General features: G+C 35.2%; 1 protein-coding gene across 2 annotated transcripts in view; it reads right to left on the reverse strand.

Moving 5' to 3' along the window:
* DIAPH2 (diaphanous related formin 2) overlaps window positions 1-21,542 on the reverse strand; it is a 909,107-nt gene that overhangs the window by 828,925 nt on the left and 58,640 nt on the right. Inside the window, exons 2-3 of one of the 2 annotated variants that reach the window (XM_003799864.3) lie at window positions 20,556-20,588; window positions 17,056-17,232 (exon numbers count right to left, since the gene is read on the reverse strand). In XM_003799864.3, coding sequence (XP_003799912.1) covers window positions 17,056-17,232; window positions 20,556-20,588 — 210 coding nt within the window. The remainder of the gene's footprint in view (window positions 1-17,055; window positions 17,233-20,555; window positions 20,589-21,542) is intronic. The other variant, XM_023519127.1, reaches the window with a different exon arrangement.

The raw sequence follows: 21,542 nt of genomic DNA on the forward strand, positions 1-21,542 counted from the left end.
AAAGAAAGAAAGAAAGAGAAAATGGAAATATTGGCTGGGTATGGTAGATCACACCTGTAATCCTAGTACTGTTGGAGACCAAGATGGATGGAATGCTGGTTCATTCTCTTTAGTGGCATAAGTCCTTCCCAGCCCAGAAGTTGGAGAAAATAATTACTGTTAAGAAGTAGAAAGTTTGAGACCAGCCTGAGTAAGAGCAAGACCCCGTCTCTACTAAAAATAGAAAAACTGAGGCAAGAGGATCTCTTAAGCCCAAGAGTTTGCTATGAGCTATGATGATGCCACTGCACTCTACCCAGAGTGACAGAGTGAGACTGTCTCAAAAAAGAGAGAGAAAGAAAATAGAAATATTATTTTCACTTGCCCATGACCCTTAATCTGTAGTTTAATCTTTACCAAGTGGTTTTGAGAGTCCAGAGATTATATAAAAGATTCACTAGGGTTTGAGAAATGTTGATTGTTATTCAAAAAAAATTTTAAGGTCACTTCATAATGGTCAAGGGGAAAATATAACAGAACATTTCAATTCTAAATATTTATGCATACAACATAAGTGTTCCCAGATTGATAAAACAGACTTTAGTTGGTCTGAGCAATATGATACCCTATAATACCATAATAGCAGGGGACTTTAACCCCCCCTCTTACAGAGGTGGATAGATCCTTTATGAAGTAGCAACAAAAATAACTTTATGGTTGGAGGTCACTGTAACAGAACATACTATCCCATAGCTAAGAAATATATATTCTTCTCACCAGCCCACAGAACATTCTCCAAAAAAGATCATATCCTAGTACATAATCAAACCTCAACAAAATCAAAAGAAATGAAATTATACCTTGTATCTTTCCAGACCACAAGGCAATAAAGGTAGAACTCAAGGCCAACAAAAAGCTTCATCCCCATACAACAGTATAGAAACTGAACAACATTATGCTGAATAACTGTTGGGTCAAGGAAGAGATAAAAAAGGTGATCATTAAGTTCTTCAAACATAACAACAACGAAGACATAAGCCACCAAAACCTGTAGAATACTGCAACAAAAGTTCTAAGAAGAAAATTTATCACATTACACACTTATATCCAAAAAACAGATAGCACATCAACAATCTAATGAATCATCTTAAACAAATGGAAAAGGAAGAGCAATCCAATCACAAACCCAGCAGAAGAAAAGAAATAACCAAAATTAAATCAGAAATAAATGAAATTGAAAACAAAAGAATTATTCAAAAAATTAATAAAAGGAAAAGTTGGTTCTTCATAAAGATAAATAAAATCAATAAAACACTAGCCAAATTAACTAGAAACAGAAAAGTAAAATATTTAATAACCTCAATCAGAAACAAAAAGGGGGATATAACAACTGATACCACAGAGATACAAGATAATATCTCTGATTACTACCAAAAACTCTATGCCAAGAAATTTGACAATGTGGCAGAAATGGACCAATACCTGGAATCACACCATCTCCCTAGACTTAACCAGAATATATAGATCTCTTGAACAGGCCAATATCAAGCACTAAGATTGAAGAAACAATAAAAACGCTTCCAACAACAAAGAAAAAAGCCCTGTACTGGATGACTTCAAATCAATTCAAGGTACAAGGGAGAGGGAATGGAGTGGGGGGAGGGAAGGAAAGAGGAGGATGGGTGTGTTCCCATTTAATGGGCCCAATGTTAGGGTATATGGCATATCTCTAGGCGGCAGGAAACAATTATAAGAGAGACTCTACCTAACAAATGCAAACATTGTAATCTATTTCTTTGTACCCTCAAATTAACCTGAAATAAAGAAATTTAATAATACTTATTATTTGACACAAGAATCAACACTGGAGTCCTCACCAGATCAGTAGGGTCAAATGGTACACAAGATATCTTAGATGAAGACTGGGGTATTCAGAATGCCTATTTGTTCACTTTCAGTGTACTGCAACATACTACAGTTTACCTCTAGCTGGTTAGATGGATTTAAAGATTGTTTTATCTACTTTTAACGAAATCAACCATCACAAAATAGAAAAGTGGCTCTAAAAGATTCTTACAAAAACAACAGATTGAGGATAATAGGATAATACCAACAATGAAAGCACAAGGGAACAAGAAAATGCTAGATTGTTATGTCTCCTACTCATAAATCTTTTATCTGTCATCACACAGTAAAAAGAACAAAAATATGAGGCTAATAAGCTGACCTCAAAAGATTGAAGTAATTAAGGTGACTATTTGAAATGTGGATATATATCAATCATCAAAGATAACCCTCACTTTATGTGCATATTGTACCTTAAAATATTAGCTAACGATAGAATAAAGCTACCTCAAATTAGCAGGCCATTTAAAATCTAAGCATCAAGAGAAGAGAACTTCTTTAATTTTCTCAGCAATAATTAGAATCATATACTTAATATAGTACCTTAGTAATATTTTGTAAACTTAATGATACAGGTTTAGAAGCTCCTTTTGAATTTCCTTTCTTTAATAGCAAAAGACAAAAGGTCCCATGGCATTAAGGAAACACTTGGTAAAAGCAGCTAAAATAACACATGGGAAACAATTTGGCAGTAAACTAAAGCACATTTCTTTGGCCCAAATACTGTCAGAAGACACATAGAAACCACTGGTGAAAATCTGCTAAAGTACCAAAAACATTACTCAATATGGCAGATTTACTATGCATAACTTCTGTAAGTTGACCAATGGAGGGGCAGTAACAAACTGGTCATCATAGAGAGGCAGTCAAAATAAGGAACTAGGCCCACTATACTGATACGTAAATATAGTGTATGTCTGGTCTATGAAAATTAGGTCAACTTAAGGAGGTGGTGAATACAGAGAAGTGGTCAACTATGGAGGTTTTACTGTAATTGGATGAAAATAAAGCTTTTATTTTTTAACATTTCAGCTTATAGGCTAGGCGAGGTACCACACGCCTGTAACCCTAGCACTCTGGGAGGCCAAGGTGGGTAGATGGCTTTAGCTCAAGACCAGCCTGAGCAGCAGTGAGACCCCTGTCTCTACTAAAATAGAAAAATTAGTCAGGCATTATGATGGGTGCCTATAGTCCTAGCTTCTTGGGAAGCTGAAGCATGAGCATCACTTGATCCCAAGAGTTTGAGGTCACTGTGAGCTATGATGATGCCATGGCACTCAACCCCAGGGCAACAGTGAGATGCTGTCTCAAAAAAAAAAAAATTCAGCTTTTAGTATTTGCTAGATCATTTCAATTATGTATATAAATTCCTTTTCTTTGATTTATTAATAGAACTATTTAACAAGAAAACTGAATATAATTTTGCAATTTTATCACCAAAATAATTTATTTAATAAAAATATGCTTTATGGAATAACTATAAAGTTAACCCATATGTAAAATTTTAAGCTATTGCATGAAGTAGATATCAAATTACACAGAGTACTACATAGAGTAACAAAGTTTCTTTTTTAAAAACAAGAGCAAGATATTTCAAATACAAGTGAACATTTAAAATACTTTGTAATGAAATAAGAAGTGACCATGAAAACATTTTGTGCCTTACAGAGATATCTCTGGTTATTTCAAGATAAAGTATTTAAAAAGTGTTGAAATGTTGCATGTCTTAGGCATTTTTCATTCATAAAAAAACAAGTAATTTCTTGTTTTAAAAACTGAAATAATTCCTTTTCAAACCCACTTTATTGGAAAAGACACACTTTGGCAGACCCAACTTCCAGGTGAGCTCCCTTTACCCTGGCTTGAATCACTTCTTCCTCTTTCTTCCTGGTGTTAGACAGACTTTATGGGGAGGCCATATGCAGACAAACATGTAAATGAGGGTCTAAATATTAAGAATGCGGAAGGCAAAACATAAAGAGCCCATGTCCCCGATGACATTTGTTGAAGACCTATTTTTTAAAGCACATTTTGAATCCTTTTATTTAAAAATATAGAACTATAACACTCATGATTAGTTGCAAGAACTGAATGTCATCAAGGAAGATAGAAATTTACTAGTCAAGGCTCAGCAGGAAACTTTTGCTTGATTCATGGATTGGACTGATAAAAGTTAATACTATGATTTAATAAGTGTTGCTAACGATGCACTTGTTCCATTTGGACCTACATATCTTTGTCAGATTTATGTTTCAACTATGACAGATATTAAACCAAATATCAAAATAAAATGAACTTGGAACTAAACCACCTAATTACTGCCTCTTTTTAAGCAAGACATAAAAAATAATGACATATTGATATTGCTTTCACTAAAGAGTTATTAATCATGACAGCAAAGGCTTTTGTATACTTAATAAATAAAATAAAGTCATTTTAAATCATTTAAAAATCTTGTTCATGTTTTTCCCACTCTTTACTGTCTGTATTTTATAATGTACATACATATTTGAATATAATTTTGAATAAAAAGTAGAGTGTTACTTGCTCAAAAAACATAGAGATATAAATTTTTTTTGCTGATAGGGTAGAAAATCAGAAAGTTTAGAAACTATTGGACTAATCCAGAAGTTGGCATGAGATTTTTTATAAATTGACAGACAGTAAATGTTTTCAGCTTTGAGGGATACATAGTCTTTGTCTCAACTACCCAGCTCTGCTGTAGCACAAAGGAGCCCTAGACAATCCATAAACAACAAAACTGCATTCAACAAAACTTTATTTGTAAACATTGAAATTAATATATTTTGCATGTTCCTTCAGTCATTTTTTTAAAGCATTTAAAAACATAGGCCAGGCTCAGCACCCGTAGCTCAGTGGTTAGGGCCCCAGCCGCATACACTGGGGCTGGTGGGTTCGAATCCAGCCTGGGCCAGCTAAACAATGACAACCATAACAAAAAAAATAGGCAGGCCTTGTGGCAGGCGCCTGTAGTCCCAGCTACTTGGGAGGCTGAGGCAAGAGAATCGCTTGAGCCCAAGAGTTTGAGGTGGCTGTGAGTTGTCCCACCATGGCACTCTACCGAGGGCTACATAGTGAGACTGTCTCAAAAAAATAGAAACATAGGCCAGACACAGTGGCTAATGCCTGGAATCCCAGCCCTTCAGGAGGCCAAGATAGTAAGATTGTTTGAAGCCAAGAGTTTGAGACCCAGCCTGAGTAAGAGTAAGACCCTATCTCTACAAAAAATAGAAAAAATTAGTCAGGTGTGGTGGCTTGCACCTATAGCTACTTAGGAGGCTACAGTAAGAGGATTGCTTGAGCCCAACAGTCAGAGGTTGCAGTGAACTATGATGAGGCCACTACACTCTAGCCTGGGTACCAGAGTGAGATCCTGTCTCAAGAAAAGGAAAAAATACATATATGTGTACATACATATACGTGTGCACATACATATACACATATATATTTGCACAGACACATATATATGTATATATACATACATTACATATACAAATATATGCGCACACACACACATACATATATGTACCACACACATTATATATGTATTACATATACACACACACACACACACACACATTACATATACACACACACATACAGCATTCTTAGCTCGGAGGGTATGCAAAAATAAATCCTTATGGCAAGGATCGTATCTTTGGCATCTTTATGTCACATGAACCTAACAAAGTATCTGGTATTCAGTAGAGAGTTGTCAAAAGTACTTCATCATAACACAAAAGAAATTTTTTTATTTGACAATTACACCTTATGTTCCTATTTATCAGCCCTACCAGAACATAAGCTCCTTGATTACAGCAATTTTCTTTAAGTTGTTCATTGCTCTCTCTTCAGAACTTAAAATAGTAATAGTACATGACATATAGAAAGCAGTGGACTTTGATGAACTAAATTGTTCAAACTTTGAGAACATTTTAGTGCTAAAGAAATAAAGACAGATACTTCAGAAGTGACACTGGGTTTTACAGTATATTTAGGTCTTCTCTGCCTCCATTCTGAGCTCCTGTTGTACTATGGAAAATACTTATTTACTTGTCTCCCTGACTGAATTCTGAGCTCAGGGTAAGAGATGTGTTGTATTCATTTTTCTACCTCCAACATATAGCATAACATCTGGCACATTGCACATATCAATAAATGGTTGCTAAAATGCATTCATGCCAATGAACACTAACAGAATCTCTCAAAGCAGAAGAAATATTTTTGAAAACATTTCTATATACAAACCAAGAACAAAGCCAGAGAATTGTGACTTTACCTGCTACAATCAGTGTAAATTTGCAAAGCTAGTTCCTATAATTCCTGGAACTCCCACTCTACCACCTCTGCAGCTGTAAGCCTTTGGCAAGAACCATATTTGGAAAGGACATTAAAAATTGACCCAGACTTAGCCAGACCTGGTAGGGCTGATAAATAGGAGCGTAAGGGAGAATCACCAAATAAAAAAAATTTCCTTTGTGTTATGCTTACTGGGTAAAGGAGGTTTTGCTCCTCCTTTATAAGCACTACATTAGGAGTTTGTATCAGAAAATAAGACATATTGTCTAGCAATGATATTGGCATTATAGCAGTCTAATGATACAAAGTAAGGATATTAAAAAATGCAAACATTCTGTGCAGACAACTGCTGAAAATCTAATCATTTCTGACAACTATTTCTATGGCTTATTATAGATTATAAGACCTAGTTTATTAAAATTTATTTTATAGTAACTTAACCATTAATTAAAATTACTTATGCTGAAAGTACTAAAAGATACTTTTCCAAGCCAACCAACTTCTAAAAGACTGGTGCTGGGTGAGAAAGAAACTCAAAATAACAGTTTGGGAAGAACAAGTGTGCTTCAGTTAAAGTACATTACCAAGTCCCAGGAAATATTCTCTCTCAGTTAACGAAAGAGAAAAGTGAGAGAACAAAAATTAAAAGCTTCGAGGTTATTTATGAGAGTTTGAGCAGATACAATATGGGATAGATAAGGGAAAATTTGTTGTATAAGACTACACTATCATGAAATTACTACAAAAAATCAAAGTATATTAATATAAATTGCTTAACCAAAAAAAGTATAAAACATCAAATTTGCATGTGTAATAATATAAGTATTAAACATTACTTTTTAACAAATGAGATTGAAATGAAATTTAGCTAGAGAGATGGGGGCGGCACTGTGGCTCCCAAGGAGTAGGGCACCGGCCCCAAATGCTGGAGGTGGTGGGTTCAAACCCAGCCCCGGCCAAAAACCACAAAAAAAAAAAAAAGAAAGAAAGAAAGAAAGGAAGGAGATATAGCTAGAGATTAATCATAAAGTATCACAGCCTCATCTTTTGCATAAGATGAAACTATTTAATTACCTATATTAGAACACAGTCCTTCATGACATATCTACATGATCCAATAATGGCTGTGTAACATGAACCTCCAATTAATAGATCCTTGTGCTAGCTAATAGGAATCAAATTCCAACGTGAACTTTCAAAAACTTTCTATACATTTATTTTTTAATCGTAAAATGGAAATCTTCCCTCTCCTCTTGATGTAAAAGAACTCTAATTGCATTAATTCAGTTTGGATAAAAACAGTTATTCCTATTAAATATTTAACAGTCCCTAAGTAGTACATTCAATGTTCAAAAACCAGTTCAGGTATTCTCAATACATTCAAAGATTATGACAGCTTAAAATGCTGAATTCAGTTTCAGTATTAATTTTTGTACATTTATAGTAAAACAGAGGAGCTATTTCATTCAATCCCAATTAAATGTAATACAAAATACTTCTGATTAACATGAGAAATGTTATGAATATGAACTTCATTCAAATTTAAATAGGGGTTAAAGATAATGCGTCATACCAATATAGTGCAGTCATGTTTAAAATTTACAAATATTACTCAACAACACAGAAATGAAAAGTAAAAAAAAAAATAGAAGTTGCCAATAATAATAATATAGACACAATATTGTTTTCATCCTACTACCTTTACCTACTTGAAAAAAAAATTTTTTTTTGGACAGAGTCTCACTTTGTCACCCTCGGTAGAGTGCTGTGGCGTCACAGCTCACAGCAACCTGAAACTCTTGGGCTCAAGCGATTCTCTTGCCTCAGCCTCCTTAGTAGCTGTGTCTACAGGCCCCCTCCCCCACAATGCCTGGCATGAAGATTTTAAAACATGACACTGGGCAGGGGAGAGGAACGAGAATCTTTTTTTTTGCAGGTTTTTGGTCAGGCTAGGTTTGAACCTGCCACCTCGGGCATATGGGGCCAGCACCCTACTCCTTTGAGCCACAGGCACCACCCAGGGGAACAGGAATCTTAAAGAGCAAGTATAATTTACCCCATACAGCAATAATATAAAACCAAGAGTTTTTTATTCTTGGAAGTTTTAATGAGGCTAGGTGCAGTAGCTAATGCCTGTAATCCTGTAAGCACTCTGGGAGGTCAAGGCAGGTGGATTACTTGAACTCAGAAGTTCAAGACCAGCCTGAGCAAGAGTGAGACCCCCCCCCAATCTCTACTAAAAATAGAAAAAAAATAGCCAGGGGTAGTGGCGAGCATCCTAGCTACTTGGCAAGAGGATTGCTCAAGCCCAAGATTTTGAGGTTGCTGTGAGCTATGACGCCAAGCAAGGCACTCTACCTAAGGCAACAGAGTGATACGTTGTCTCAAGAAAAAAGTTTTAATGAAGGAACTACTTCCCAATTTTCAATTAATAGTCAGTGACTATTCTCTAAATATAAAATTCAGTTTTACAAACTATGGAAGACAGAATCTAATAATGAGCTTATGTTCTATAAAATAAATAATTACCTAAAAATTTCAAATCTGGAGCTTTAAATCTGTCAGCAGCGGCCATTGATATCATTACTGAGAAAGCTCAACTATAATCGCTTCGCTAAATATCCACAACATAAAAAGGGATGAACCAATGCACAGAAGTGATGTCAGAGTTGAGGGAACATGAGTAAATAGCTAATACACTAGTAAATTAAAACTGAATCACTCAGATGTAACCAAAGGTTACACTGTCAACTGCTGACCTGGAAAGGTGGTCTCTTGTAAAAAAATGAAAAACTAAAAGCAGAGTATGAATGTCTTAATAACTAAGAAAATGACATGAAGGCTATGTTAACCAGTTTGATGAGAGTATTTCAAATTGTATATGAAAACACCACACTGTGCCCCATGATTGCATTAATGTACACAGCTATGATTTAATAAAAAAATGAAAAACTTCCGTAAACATATTCCTTAACTGTATAAATTTAAGATTAAAAGACAGTATATTTTTGTAATATAAAATTTATATATTTATATTATTTTTATATAATCCTAGCATCTCCCATCATGGTGCGCCTCCCAGAGTGCTAGGATTATAGGTGTGAGCCACCACACTCAGCCTAAATTTTTTTTACTATAAAAAAGAAAGATAGTATATAATACTTTAACTTCTTGGTAATCAAAGGGTTCATGTCCTGCAGTGATTTTAGATTTAGCCCTAGTATCTCTATGCAGTATCTACAAACCTATACAGTGAGAACTGCTATTGATAGATATGATCCTCAGGCATAATAGAGGTTTCCATTTTCAGAGTAAGATAGGATTATATTTGAATATCGTCTTTCATTATTCAAGTTTTTCACCAGAAGTTTTACCAATATATCATTGCCAGAAATTTCAGATAGTGAATTGTATTAGCAATTCTAAGACTATTTCTTTCCAATCATCTCACACATTTCTACTATGTATAACTATTATGCTATTTGATTCAATTATTTAAAGCATTTTACACCTCAAGGTATGTTATCCTAAAACACAGATATGGTGTCCAGTCTTTTTTCTTTTCTGCTGCACATTGAAAGGATAAGCATTGTCTTGGGCCACACATTAAATACACAAACACTAAGGAAAGTTGATAAGCAAAAAAAAAAAAAGTCTGTGCATTATTTTGGGATACCCAACACCACAGATGAGCAAAGAAAAGTCTTCACAAAATGAGCATGTGGCCTGAGGGCCACAGGTTGAACACTCCTGGTCTAAACCTTTGGAGTTCTCTGAGTCTCAAAAAGCCAATCTTAAATAACAGCACAATAAAGGGTAACACTGAGAGATTCAAGAGAAGTAACATAGTCATAACAACCATCAAATAGGACAAGAACATATTTTACATTATTTATATAAGGAAGCATACTCCCAGGAATGAAATTAAAAAGAGAAATTTCATATCTGGAAATCTACCTGTTTAAGAACATAATGACTTAAGTGCCTTCTCCTAATCAACTATGATAATGACATTTTAATAGTTTTCCATTACTAAAATTGTTGCCCCTCTTTCTTTTCAACTGATGCTCTGTAAAGAGAGATTACAGACATCATTCCATCAGGCTGACTTTACTTGTTACTCAAATGAGCCTCTGAGTTGCCTTCTACTTCCACTCAGTATCTGTGCAAGGAAAACCTCTTAATTTTATATTTAGCTTTAATGAAGCATTATTAAATGCAAATGTTACAAAAATGCCGATGTTTTAGATTTCTATGTACGTTTAAAGTTTCAGGTCATCCAATTACTAGCCTAGGCAAGCTATTGAACTAATTTTCTTACCCTCAATTTCCTTATCTGAAAATGAAGTATAGCAACGTTCCCTACTTTGTGGCACTGTCGTAAAAATCAACTGAAACAATACCCATAAACTGTTTAGTTTCATGCTTCAGCCACAAGTAGGCAGTAAATGAAAACTATGCTTATTCATAAAATAACTTTTACACTATATATTGATTACAGTGAAAATAAAGATAATATAGAAAATGCATAATGTTCAAGGTACGAGTAGACTTCTCTCAAAAAAGAGATAAAACCTTAGTTTCCTATAAATATTTTGGTTGTTACTTTTAATTAAACCATATTTTTCTGATACCCTATTCCTACTATTCTATTACTTAATATACATACGGTTATAATTTTTTTTAATTAACAGATAAAATTGCCTGCATTTAGCAGGTATAACATGATGTTGTAAAGCATATATACATTGCAGAATAACTAAATCTAGCTAATTAACATATACATTACCTCACAGTTATTTTTGTGGTGAGAATGCTTTATTCACTCTCTTAGCAGTTTTCAAAAATGCAATATGTTATAAACTGTAGTCCCCATGTTGTACAATAGAGCTCTTGAACTTAACCCTCCTATCTAAATGAAATTTTGTATCTCCTGACCAACATCTACCCAATCCATCAACACCCAACTACCCCAGCCCCTGGTAACAACCATTATTCTCTTCACTTCTATAAGATCAACTTTTTTAGATCCCACTCATATGAGTGAGATCATATGGTATTTGGTTTCCTGTGCCTGGCTCAGTTCACTTAACATAATGCAAATTAAGACCACAATGAGATAGCACCTCATGCTTTTTAGAATGACTATTATTAAAAAGACAAAAATTGGGTGGCACCTGTGGCTCAAAGGAGTAGGGTGCTGGCCCCATGTGCCAGAAGTGGCGGGTTCAAACCCAGCCCTGGCCAAAAACTGCAAAAAAAAAAAAAAAAAAGACAAAACTTAGGCTCAGCACCTGTAGCTCAGTGGCTAGGGAACTGCCCATCTACACCAGGGTTGGCAAGTTTGAACCCAGCCCAGGCCTGCCAAACAACAATGGCAACTATAACAAAAAAATAGCTGGGTGTTGTGGCAGGCACCCATAGTTGCAGGTACATGGGAGGCTGAGGCAAGAGAATCACTTAAACCCAAGAGTTTGAGGTTGCTGTGAGCTGTGATGCCACTGCACTCGCCGAGGGAAACATAATAAGGCTCTGTCTCAAAAAAATAAAAAAAAATGACAATCATTGACAAGAGTATAGAAAACCTGGAACCCTTGCACACTGGTGGTGGGAACGTAAGTTAGTATAGCCATTATGAAAAACAGTATGGAAGTTCTTTAAAAAATTAAAACTAGAACTACCATATGATCCATCCATCCCATTCCCATATAATAAATAACTTTTAAAGTCTGAAAATACAAGTTTGTAATATTTGAGCATGGAGGTGACAAAAATATAAATGAGACTTAACAAATAAAAGTATAATATGATTGTATCTGAAAAATGTCTTTTCCTAATATCCTAAATTTCCAATTATGAAAAATGTTGCTCTAAGCTGTAATTTCTTTAAATCACATTTATGAATCCAATAAGCATTTTTTTTAAAATCACATACTTAAAGAGGAAAATGATAATTTCCTGACAAAACATTAGAATTTGTTATTCAAACCTCAAAATAGAAATGTTTACAAAGTTTGAAACATTGTGAATGCTGTACACACATCAAAAAATAGCAGGAATCATTATTGCTTAGGGGCAGGAGAAAACTAGCAGGAATCATTATTGCTTAGGGCTGCAGTGAGATAAAAGGCAAGTGTGCAAGTGAAGCGCAGTGAGCAATGGGGGAGAGAGTAGTAGAGAAAGATATTAAAGAGGTAGATGTGTCAGATCACATAGGGCCTGATAGCCTATTTTAAGTAGTTGGTTTTTTTACGCTGAGTGAAATAGACCCATAGTAGAGATTCGAAGAGCCATGTGACATGATGTTCATGCTTTAAATGGACAATTTTTTGTGTGTGTTGAGAATACTACAGAGGGGCATGGATGGAAGTGGGGTGACCAATTAGAAATTGTGGTAGTCCTAACAGTCCTACCATTACTTCAATGTCCAAGTGAGACTTCAACCAGTGTTGTGCCAATGCAAGTGGTAAGAAATGGTCAGCTATTTCAAGTACCTTACTTTGAAGGGAGAGCTAGTAGGACTTCCTAAGGAACTCAACACGGATTATCAGAGAGAGAAAATAGGGAAGGACAAATCCATAGTTTTTTCCCAAGCCAGTAGATGGATGGAGATAATGCAGCTGAAATGAGGAAGACTTTTGGAGGAGCAAGTTTGGAAGATAATATCAGCAGTTCAGTTAGGCATACATTATTTTGAGAGATCTATTAAACATCCAAGGAAAGGTGTTATTTACAAAGTTAAACATATGAGTCCAGAGTTCAGATGTGAGGACTAAACTGAAGATAAATTTGAGAAGTGTGAGCATAAAAATGTAATTTAAAGCTATAGGACTGGTTGCGATCAACAAAGATAGTATAGATAGAGAAAAGATGATGTCTAAGAATTGATTCCTGGGCCTCTCCAACGTTTACAGGGTTGAGAACAGTAAAGAAGATTGTAAAGGAACAGCCTTCGAAGTGGGAAGAAAACTGAATAAATGTTGAAAAGACAAAGAAAAAAAAGTATTTCAAATTCAAGAAAATGATCAACTGTATCAAATGATGCTGATAGGTCGATTAAGATGAGAACTGAAAATTGACCAAAGCAAGCATGAAGAGCTTTGGTGACACCAGGCAGATCAGTTTTAATGGAAAAGTAGGATGGAAGCCTGGTTGGAATGAACTTAGGAGAGAAAGTGAGAGGAGAGCAACCGGAAATAGTGCATAGAAATAAACTTATTGTGAGGTGCTTTTTTTTTTTTTTTGAGACAGAGCCTCAAGCTGTCCCCCTGGGTAGAGTGCCATGGCATTACAGCTCACAGCACCCTCAAACTCCTGGGCTCAAGCGAGTCTCCTGCCTCTGCCTCCCAAGTAGCTGGGACCACAGACGTCTGCCACAACGCCCGGCTATTTTTTGGTTGCAGCCGTCATTGTTGTTTGGCGGGTCCGGGCTGGGGATTCGAACCTGCCACCTTAGGTGTACGTGGCTGGCGCCTTAGCCGGTTGAGCTATAGGCACCGAGCCAAGGTGCTTTGCTTTAAAGAAGAGGAAATAAACAGAGTGGTAGTTACATGTAGCAATAGAGATAGGGTCAGGACAATCTTTTTGTAAGATGGGACAGCATGTTTGTATACTCCTGAGAATGCTAAAAGAAAGGAGAAAATTATTAGAGCAATGTCTGTGAGTAGGTAAAAAAAAGAATATGATTTTATATACCACATGAGGAAAGATAGGAACATGAAATTTTAATCCATGGTGACAGGTTGCAAGACAGCCTATGTGAGTGTAGATACTAAAATTTAGATAGATGCAGTGGTGGAAGTTCTCCCCTGATTTAATTTAACTCAGTAAATTAAACAGCATGATCATCAGCACAGGCTTCAATAGCAAAGTAAAGGTCTGAAATAGTCATCTGGAGCATAGTTGAGGGAATGGAGTTGGGACATATAAAATAATTATCTAAAAAAATAGAAGCCCATTTGAAGCTTCAGAAAAGGAACTTGTGTCAGAATCATTAATAGGAAAATAGTGGATTAGAATAGGCAAAACCTTGAAGAAAGTAAGACGATCGGGAAGGAGACTATTTTAGTAGCCATAAAGAAAAACGAGAGAAGAATATTGTCTAAACTAAGGCAAGAGCAACTGGAGGATAACTGAGGACAAAGATATAACAGTTACTCCAAAACCAGAACCAATGGGATTTGGCAAGCAATTAGAAGTGACTAAGAAAATGAATGGAGTAGAAGATGGTCTGGTAGCATTGTACTTAAGAAAACTGCACATAGCAATGGCACTGATGAACTCAGATAACTATTTCTAAACTGCAAAAAGTCATAACCAAATTGGTCAGCAACTTAAAGCTGTAAGGTTTTCTTGCTGAGTAAAGAGACAAAGATTTAAAAGATTAGAAAGATTAAAAGTGTTTATAATCACAAGGAATGCTTCTGATTTTGTTGTCATCATTGTTTTCGGTCTATTGGGGACCATAAACAGTATTCTGGTGAGGGGCATACTAAAAGCATTGACTTCAGCATTATACAAGGTATCCACGTAACAAAAACACTTGTAACCCCTTCTTATTTTTCCCCCTTAATATTTTTTAAAAAGCATATATGCCAGGCACTTTTTCTAGTAATGCCATTTCCTTTAATCCTAAAAATAATCATATTAGGTAGATCCTCTTATATCTTTGTACAGTTAACGAAAATAAAATCTAGAGAACTTACATAACCTTCACAAGGTGATGTGATTAATGGCAAAGACAGAGTTCTTAACCACTATACAATACATGCTCTATAAAATTAAGGGCCTTGGAAAGGTAGTATGTGTTGTTTAGCTTCCAAGGAAAATTTCAGAGTTAAAGATCTTGGAGGCAGAACTATTCCAAAGAATGACACAGTCCAAGGTGTAGTCTGAAGGAGCTCAGGAAATACCACCCCAAAATATGGTTCCTTGGTATAAAGAGCATTTTCAATTAAAGGCACTTGGAGATCAGTAGGCCTTTGGAAAGGGCTTTCCTCTACCTGCATAAACCAGAGGAACTCATGAAAAGAACAACTGACTTCCCTCCCTGTCCCTGTCATCTCAATATTTTGCAGGAAACAGGATAAAAAATGCAACCAGATTGGCCCAAATCATTTTCAATATAATACCTATCTCTCAGGTTAATTTAATTTGCAAAGAGAATCTTTACTAGTCAATCTGTTTCTCCCATCCAGTCATCTTCCAGAACAACCATTTGTTGCCCCTAAACAGAATAATGTGTATTCCTTTCACCCCTCCCTTCTAAAAGAAAGGTATAAAAATATTTGGATCCCATTGGGATAATGGGTAATCACTCTGAGATTCTTCTCATATGCTTGGTAAATAAATCTCTTCCTCTTAAGTGCCTTAATTGTGACTTGATCTTTCAGGAAACTTTTTGGGAAAAGGGGAAGTTTCCTCTCACCCACACAAGTCATACCTATAATTAGCTAAATATACAAATGCAGTTAGAGTTTAGGAAATCAGGAAACTAAGAGCAAAAATGTATTGAAGGGTTTATCAACAGAGTAGTTGAAGTCACCAAAATGGATAGCGAGGGAAAATGGCACAAGGACAGCCAGGTGCTATCATCATCAAGAAAGGTCAGCAGATTACAGACTTCACAAGGGAAAAGGTTGTTGAAAGATGCTTCAAAGAAGATGGCAGGGAACAGGAGAAAGGGTGTACCATAGAACTAGGAGAAAGAGTTGAAGGAAGTGAAAATGTTAAGACTTGTTTCAGGGGAAATGTTAAATGCCAGTAGTGGCTAGACAGAAGGAATAGTCAAAGCAAAGTTTAAAGATAAAGGGAATTTTTTTTTTGTTTTTTATTTTTTTTAATTTTTGCAGTTTTGGCCGGGGCCGGGTTTGAACCCACCACCTCCGGTATATGGGACGGGCGCCCCACTCCTTTGAGCCATACGCACCACCAGGAATGTTTATTTGTATACTTTTAACAACATTCAATGAATATATTTATTAAAGGCCTATTAACTCTTCTAGGTGCAGGAAAGAAATTATAAGGGGAGAGAGAGCGGTGGTAACAAGGTGTTCCATAATGGGCAGGGTAGAAGGATCTAGATTTCACTCTGACTCTTCACTCCTCTTATTTTGGTATAAGGGGAACTTTGAAACTCTTATAGACACTAACTACCGATAAATAGACATCCACAAAAAATTTATAGTGATAAGTGTGATAGAATTTTAAATGAATTGAATCATGACTCAGGATCTCCAATCCCTTCTCTGGTCAAACTAACCAATGATGTAATATAGTCTGATGGTTCATGTTTCCCTTCTCCTACCATAAACTACTACATACTTAAAAATATTATATTCATTACCTAAGAAATAACTTAAAGAAACATATTAGAAAATGTAAGATGTATGACTGTTGCTAATAGAAAAAAACCTGGATGAATTAATTTCTCTGTTCCTTCTACTGTTTCTTAGCCTCTGCTCTCCCAAATCTATTCATATAAACAACAAGAGGCTTTGTGCTGTTTTTAGCAAAGTGGACTTAGGCTTATTTTCCTTTATAAAAACAGGCACACAAATTAGTTAATTGAAAAATTGATTCGGTGTGCCAGAGACTAATAAACATTAGAGAACAAAGTTAAATAAAACTGCCCCTACTTTTAGGAGCTCATAGTGGAAAAGAGAGACAGGTAAGGATGTTTTAGCTTAAAAAACAGATACTTTGAGAAATAGTCTATTGTGCCAACAAGTTTCTGTTTTCTCCTTTATATGATATAAACACAGTCCACACAAACACATCTTCTTAAAAGCTAGGGCTATTCCAAGCACACACATTTTAAAATTATGATAAAATGAGGGGGGTCTAACTTACCATCATTTTTTCAAAGAGATCCAGTACTTCCTTCTCTGACAAATTCAAAGATCGTTCATCATATAATGGCTGAGCTGCGGGAAACTCACTCATCCCAACTTGAGAATCAATAGGATGTTGAATAAGAGGTTTTTCTTTTTTGACAGTAGATTTTCTAAAACTTGTAATTCGGTCACGCTGCAAACAACAACAAAAAAAGCACTAAGAAAAAGATCAAGAAGCACGAACATGAAGAATGGAAATATCAAAATGGCACTTAGTATAATATATATCATTATTGTCTTTTGACAAAATGTTATTTTAAGCAGCAAGCTCCAGTTAGAGATTGTACTATTTTGAAACCTTGCAGCAGCTCTTCAGCCCCAGAGGTCTAGGGTTGAAAAGTATTCCTCAAAAATACACCTTGGTCCCTTGTCATTTCTGTTTTGCACAGTAAGCAAATGAAAAAAAAAAAAAAAAAAAAAAAAAAAGTCCTGCTGGTTGTTGCTGGGAGAATGTGTCTTTGGTGGTAACTTTAGAACCATGAAAAAAAAGAGAAATAAAATAAAAAGAGCCACTGGCATCCAATTCTAAGGAAAAATTATGGTAATGTTTCCCTTCCTCAAACTGGCAAAAATTGTGATAAGTATCTATGAAAAAATTGTCAGTGTAGCAGTAGAATGGTTACGAACATGGACTTTGAAGCCAGACTACCTGGATTTGAATGCAGGCTCTGACATTTACTGAGTAACCCTGTGACTTGGTTCTCTCTCTGAGTGTTTCCTCATCTCTAAAATACAGATAATATTATTACCTACCCCAATGGTCCCCAACCTTTTTAGCACTAGGGACCAGTTTCATGGAAGACAATTTTTCCATGGACCAGGGCAGGGAGGGGAAGGGGATAGTTTGGGGATGATTCAAGTGCATTACATCTCCACTTCAAATATCAGCCATTAGATTGTCATAAGAAGCACGCGGCCTAGATTCCTCGCATGCACAGTTTCCACCTATGAGAATCTAATGCTGCCACTTATCTGACAGGAAGCAGAGCTCAGTCAATGATGTGAGTGATGGGGCAGCTGTCAACTCAGATGCCATAGAACAGTGCTGTGGACCACACACCTACGGCACAAGGTTATTGCAAGATTTAAATAAGTTGAAATGTTTATTGCCCTTAGCTGCTATTTATTATTACTGTTGTTGTTACTATTATTATTTTCCTCCAAGTTTTTCTCCCCTGAAATGTGGGGCCAATGAGGAAGCCAAACAAAAATAAAAACATTGCCATTTCCACTTACTGGAAATATAACAAATAGAAATGTCTTATTCCTACAAATACCATTAGGAAGAACTTGCCATTTTATGGATACTGACTTTGAACCATTGCATTGATTCCATGTACAATCTCTAATAATTAGCTTGCTCTTTCACATAAAATGAGTTAATGACTTCAGTTGCAGGTAAACAGACCATTCTATTTGAAACCATAAAACATTAAATACCAAAATCAGTCATGTACATAAAACTGAATGCAGCTCAGTTTTATTCTGGTTTCTGTTAGGAAGCACATGCATACCACAGCTCACGTTAAATAAGCAGACATATTAGATATGAGGACAGTGCATCTTCACCATCACGTTACCAGAGTCAGTATCAATTATTTCAACAATACAAAAAACATCACAGTAATTATTACCCCCGCATATGTAAAATTATGGTGACCCCCATTAAAAGAACATACCTTTCACTTTATTAATTCAAAGAACACTTTTTGTTAACCAAAAGGTGTACTTTGAAAGAAACAATGAACACTTTTAAGCAGCTTATTTAGGTTTACAAAATTGATTTGAATACATGGTTGCTTACAAAATATTATGTAAATCATAAATTTTTTTTTTGAGACATAATTTTACTATATCGCCCTCAGTAGTGTGCTGTGACGTCACAGCTCACAGCGACCTCAAACTCTTGGGCTTAAGCAATTCTCTTGCCTCTGCCTCCCAAGTAGCTGGGACTACAGGCACCTGCCACAACGCGCAGCTATTTTTTGTTGTTGTTGCAGTTGTCATTGTTTTAGGTGGTCAGGGCCAGGTTTGAACCTGCCAGCCTCAGTGTATGTGACCAGCGCCCTACTCACTGAGCTATGGGCACCACCTAATAATATTTTAGAGCTGATAAGAAACTTGAAAAATTATTTAGCTCAATTCCTTCATTTTGCAGAAAAAGTGACTTGCCTAAATATACAAGCCCCTGGTTCCTATTCCAGTCTTCGCATTAAGATTCATTTCTTCAAATTGTTTTGAACTATATTTTCAAATTTTCTTTTCACACTTTGAGGGAAATTAAGTTGATTGAGACACGTAATATGTCTTCAAACAACTCAAGAAAATAAATTAAGTAATCCCAAATAAGCTGAGTTTATATTCAACAGTCAAATTTCATTTAAAAAATGTGGTGGACATGAAAACATTTAAATATGCAATTGACCATCAAATCAAATATCTCTTTTCCTTTCTCTTGATATCACTTAATATTTACTTTCACAGTACTAGCTTAGTTCTTGAGTAGCATTACCTATGTATATATTTGATCTTCTACTACATTTTTAATTTTTATCTAGAAAATTGGCTTTTGATTTCAGCTATATCTTGGTAAGAAAATGACATTAAGCCACACACATATCTACTTACAAAACTAACACTATTTTACAGTATTTGTAGGTAGATAATGTCATAAAGAAAAAAAAAACTGACAATACTTTAAATACCTTTTTTTTCTTTAAGACAGTCTCACTATGTCGCCCTCGGTAGAGTGCTGTGGCATCATAGGTCACAGCAACCTCAAACTTTTGGGCTCAAGCAATTCTCCTGCCTCAGACTCCCAAGTAGCTGGGACTACAGGCACCTGCCACAACACCTGGGCTATTTCTTTTATTGTAGTTGTCATTGTTATTTACCAAGGCCTGGGTTCAAACCCACCAGCCTCAGTGTATGTGTCTGGCGCCCTAACCACTGAGTGGGCACCAAGCCTTAAATACCATGTTTAAAAGTTCAGCTATAAAAAGGCACTTTAAATTTTGAGCCCATAATTTTTAATAAGATATACTACAATAGACTCAACTTGAAAATATTTAAGGCTTTTAAATTTAATAGTACCTAACGTAATGAATTTGTTTCCTATTTGAAACTAATTTCCTCCAATGTTAATGTTTAATATAGTTATAATTTATTTGGATATCAAAAAAGGAAACATCTGTGTTTTCCAGAGTCTAGATTTATATAGAGATTTTTTTTTTAATTTAGTTGTGGTATATATCAGAATGATAGTATCAAAATTTTGTTAGGATCTCATACAACTGTTTGGGTTAATATTCAAAAAAGAAAAGCCAGTCTTTTCACAATTCCATTCTATTGTAAACATACAGACATTTTATATCTACATGCTTTAATGTCCACCCATTTTAATAAAAAGGCAACATGCATAAGTAATATAATAACATACTGCTAAGACCACCTTACCACATCATCTGCCAAAGTTTTTATTTGAATGTTCTATTAAAACCAAAAGGAAACAAACAAAAAGAAATACCAGTCAGATAAGAGAAACTCATTGATCAAACAAAAAAAATAATTAAATGATTCTCCTTTATCAACTTTAAATAGTAAAAAGAATTAGAAAGTTCAAACATATAAATAATATATACTTTACAAAAGAAAAAAAAAACCAACTTTCAAAGATTTAAAAATAAAGGTTTGGGGAGGAGAGTATCTATTTGTTTTTAAATATGGCTCTTAAGGTCCCGTAGTCAGATCTGAATTCAACATTGCTACCTGTGTTCAAATGTGAGAAAAGAGACAACAAAATCATCAGCCCTTGCAAGATTTTTGGATGTTTTGAAATGAACCATCATGTTTTTAGGATACTGAAATAGAACAACAATGTGCACAGTAAGAAAAATGTTACGTTTAACAGTGATGAAACATAATAAAACAGGTTCATCTAAGAACTCAGTGGTACATATGTTGGACATTTAAAGGACACCTTTATAAATATTTTAAATCAAATTGAACTTAGTGATTCTGTTAATACACACCTATTTTTCAAAAACTCTCAACACTTTTTTTTTTTGCATGTGGTTTTCTACTACTGAGAATCACTGGAAATGATGTTTGCTACTTAATAAAATACAGTGGTTAATAAAAACTACCACATAACACATATAGGCACGACTATTTGAAGAATTAGACGACAACATTATTAAAGTAATACCTAACAATTTAGTAATCTTCCATGATTCAGAAGATACTTCATGACTTTACAATAACATACAAATGCAGTTTTTATTATATTGTAAAATATGTTGAGATGCCAACAGGGGTTGTGATCAGGAAAGAAACAGACTTTTTAAAATTGTGTTAGGAATACAATTTAACTCTCCTATACATTTACTTCTTACAACAGAAGCTGAATAATGTTTATCAAGTTGATTATGCATGCTCATGTCC

This window comes from Otolemur garnettii, unplaced genomic scaffold (genome assembly GCF_000181295.1).
Source record: "Otolemur garnettii isolate 467f Iridium unplaced genomic scaffold, OtoGar3 scaffold00157, whole genome shotgun sequence".
NCBI classification, from domain to species: Eukaryota; Metazoa; Chordata; class Mammalia; order Primates; family Galagidae; genus Otolemur; species Otolemur garnettii.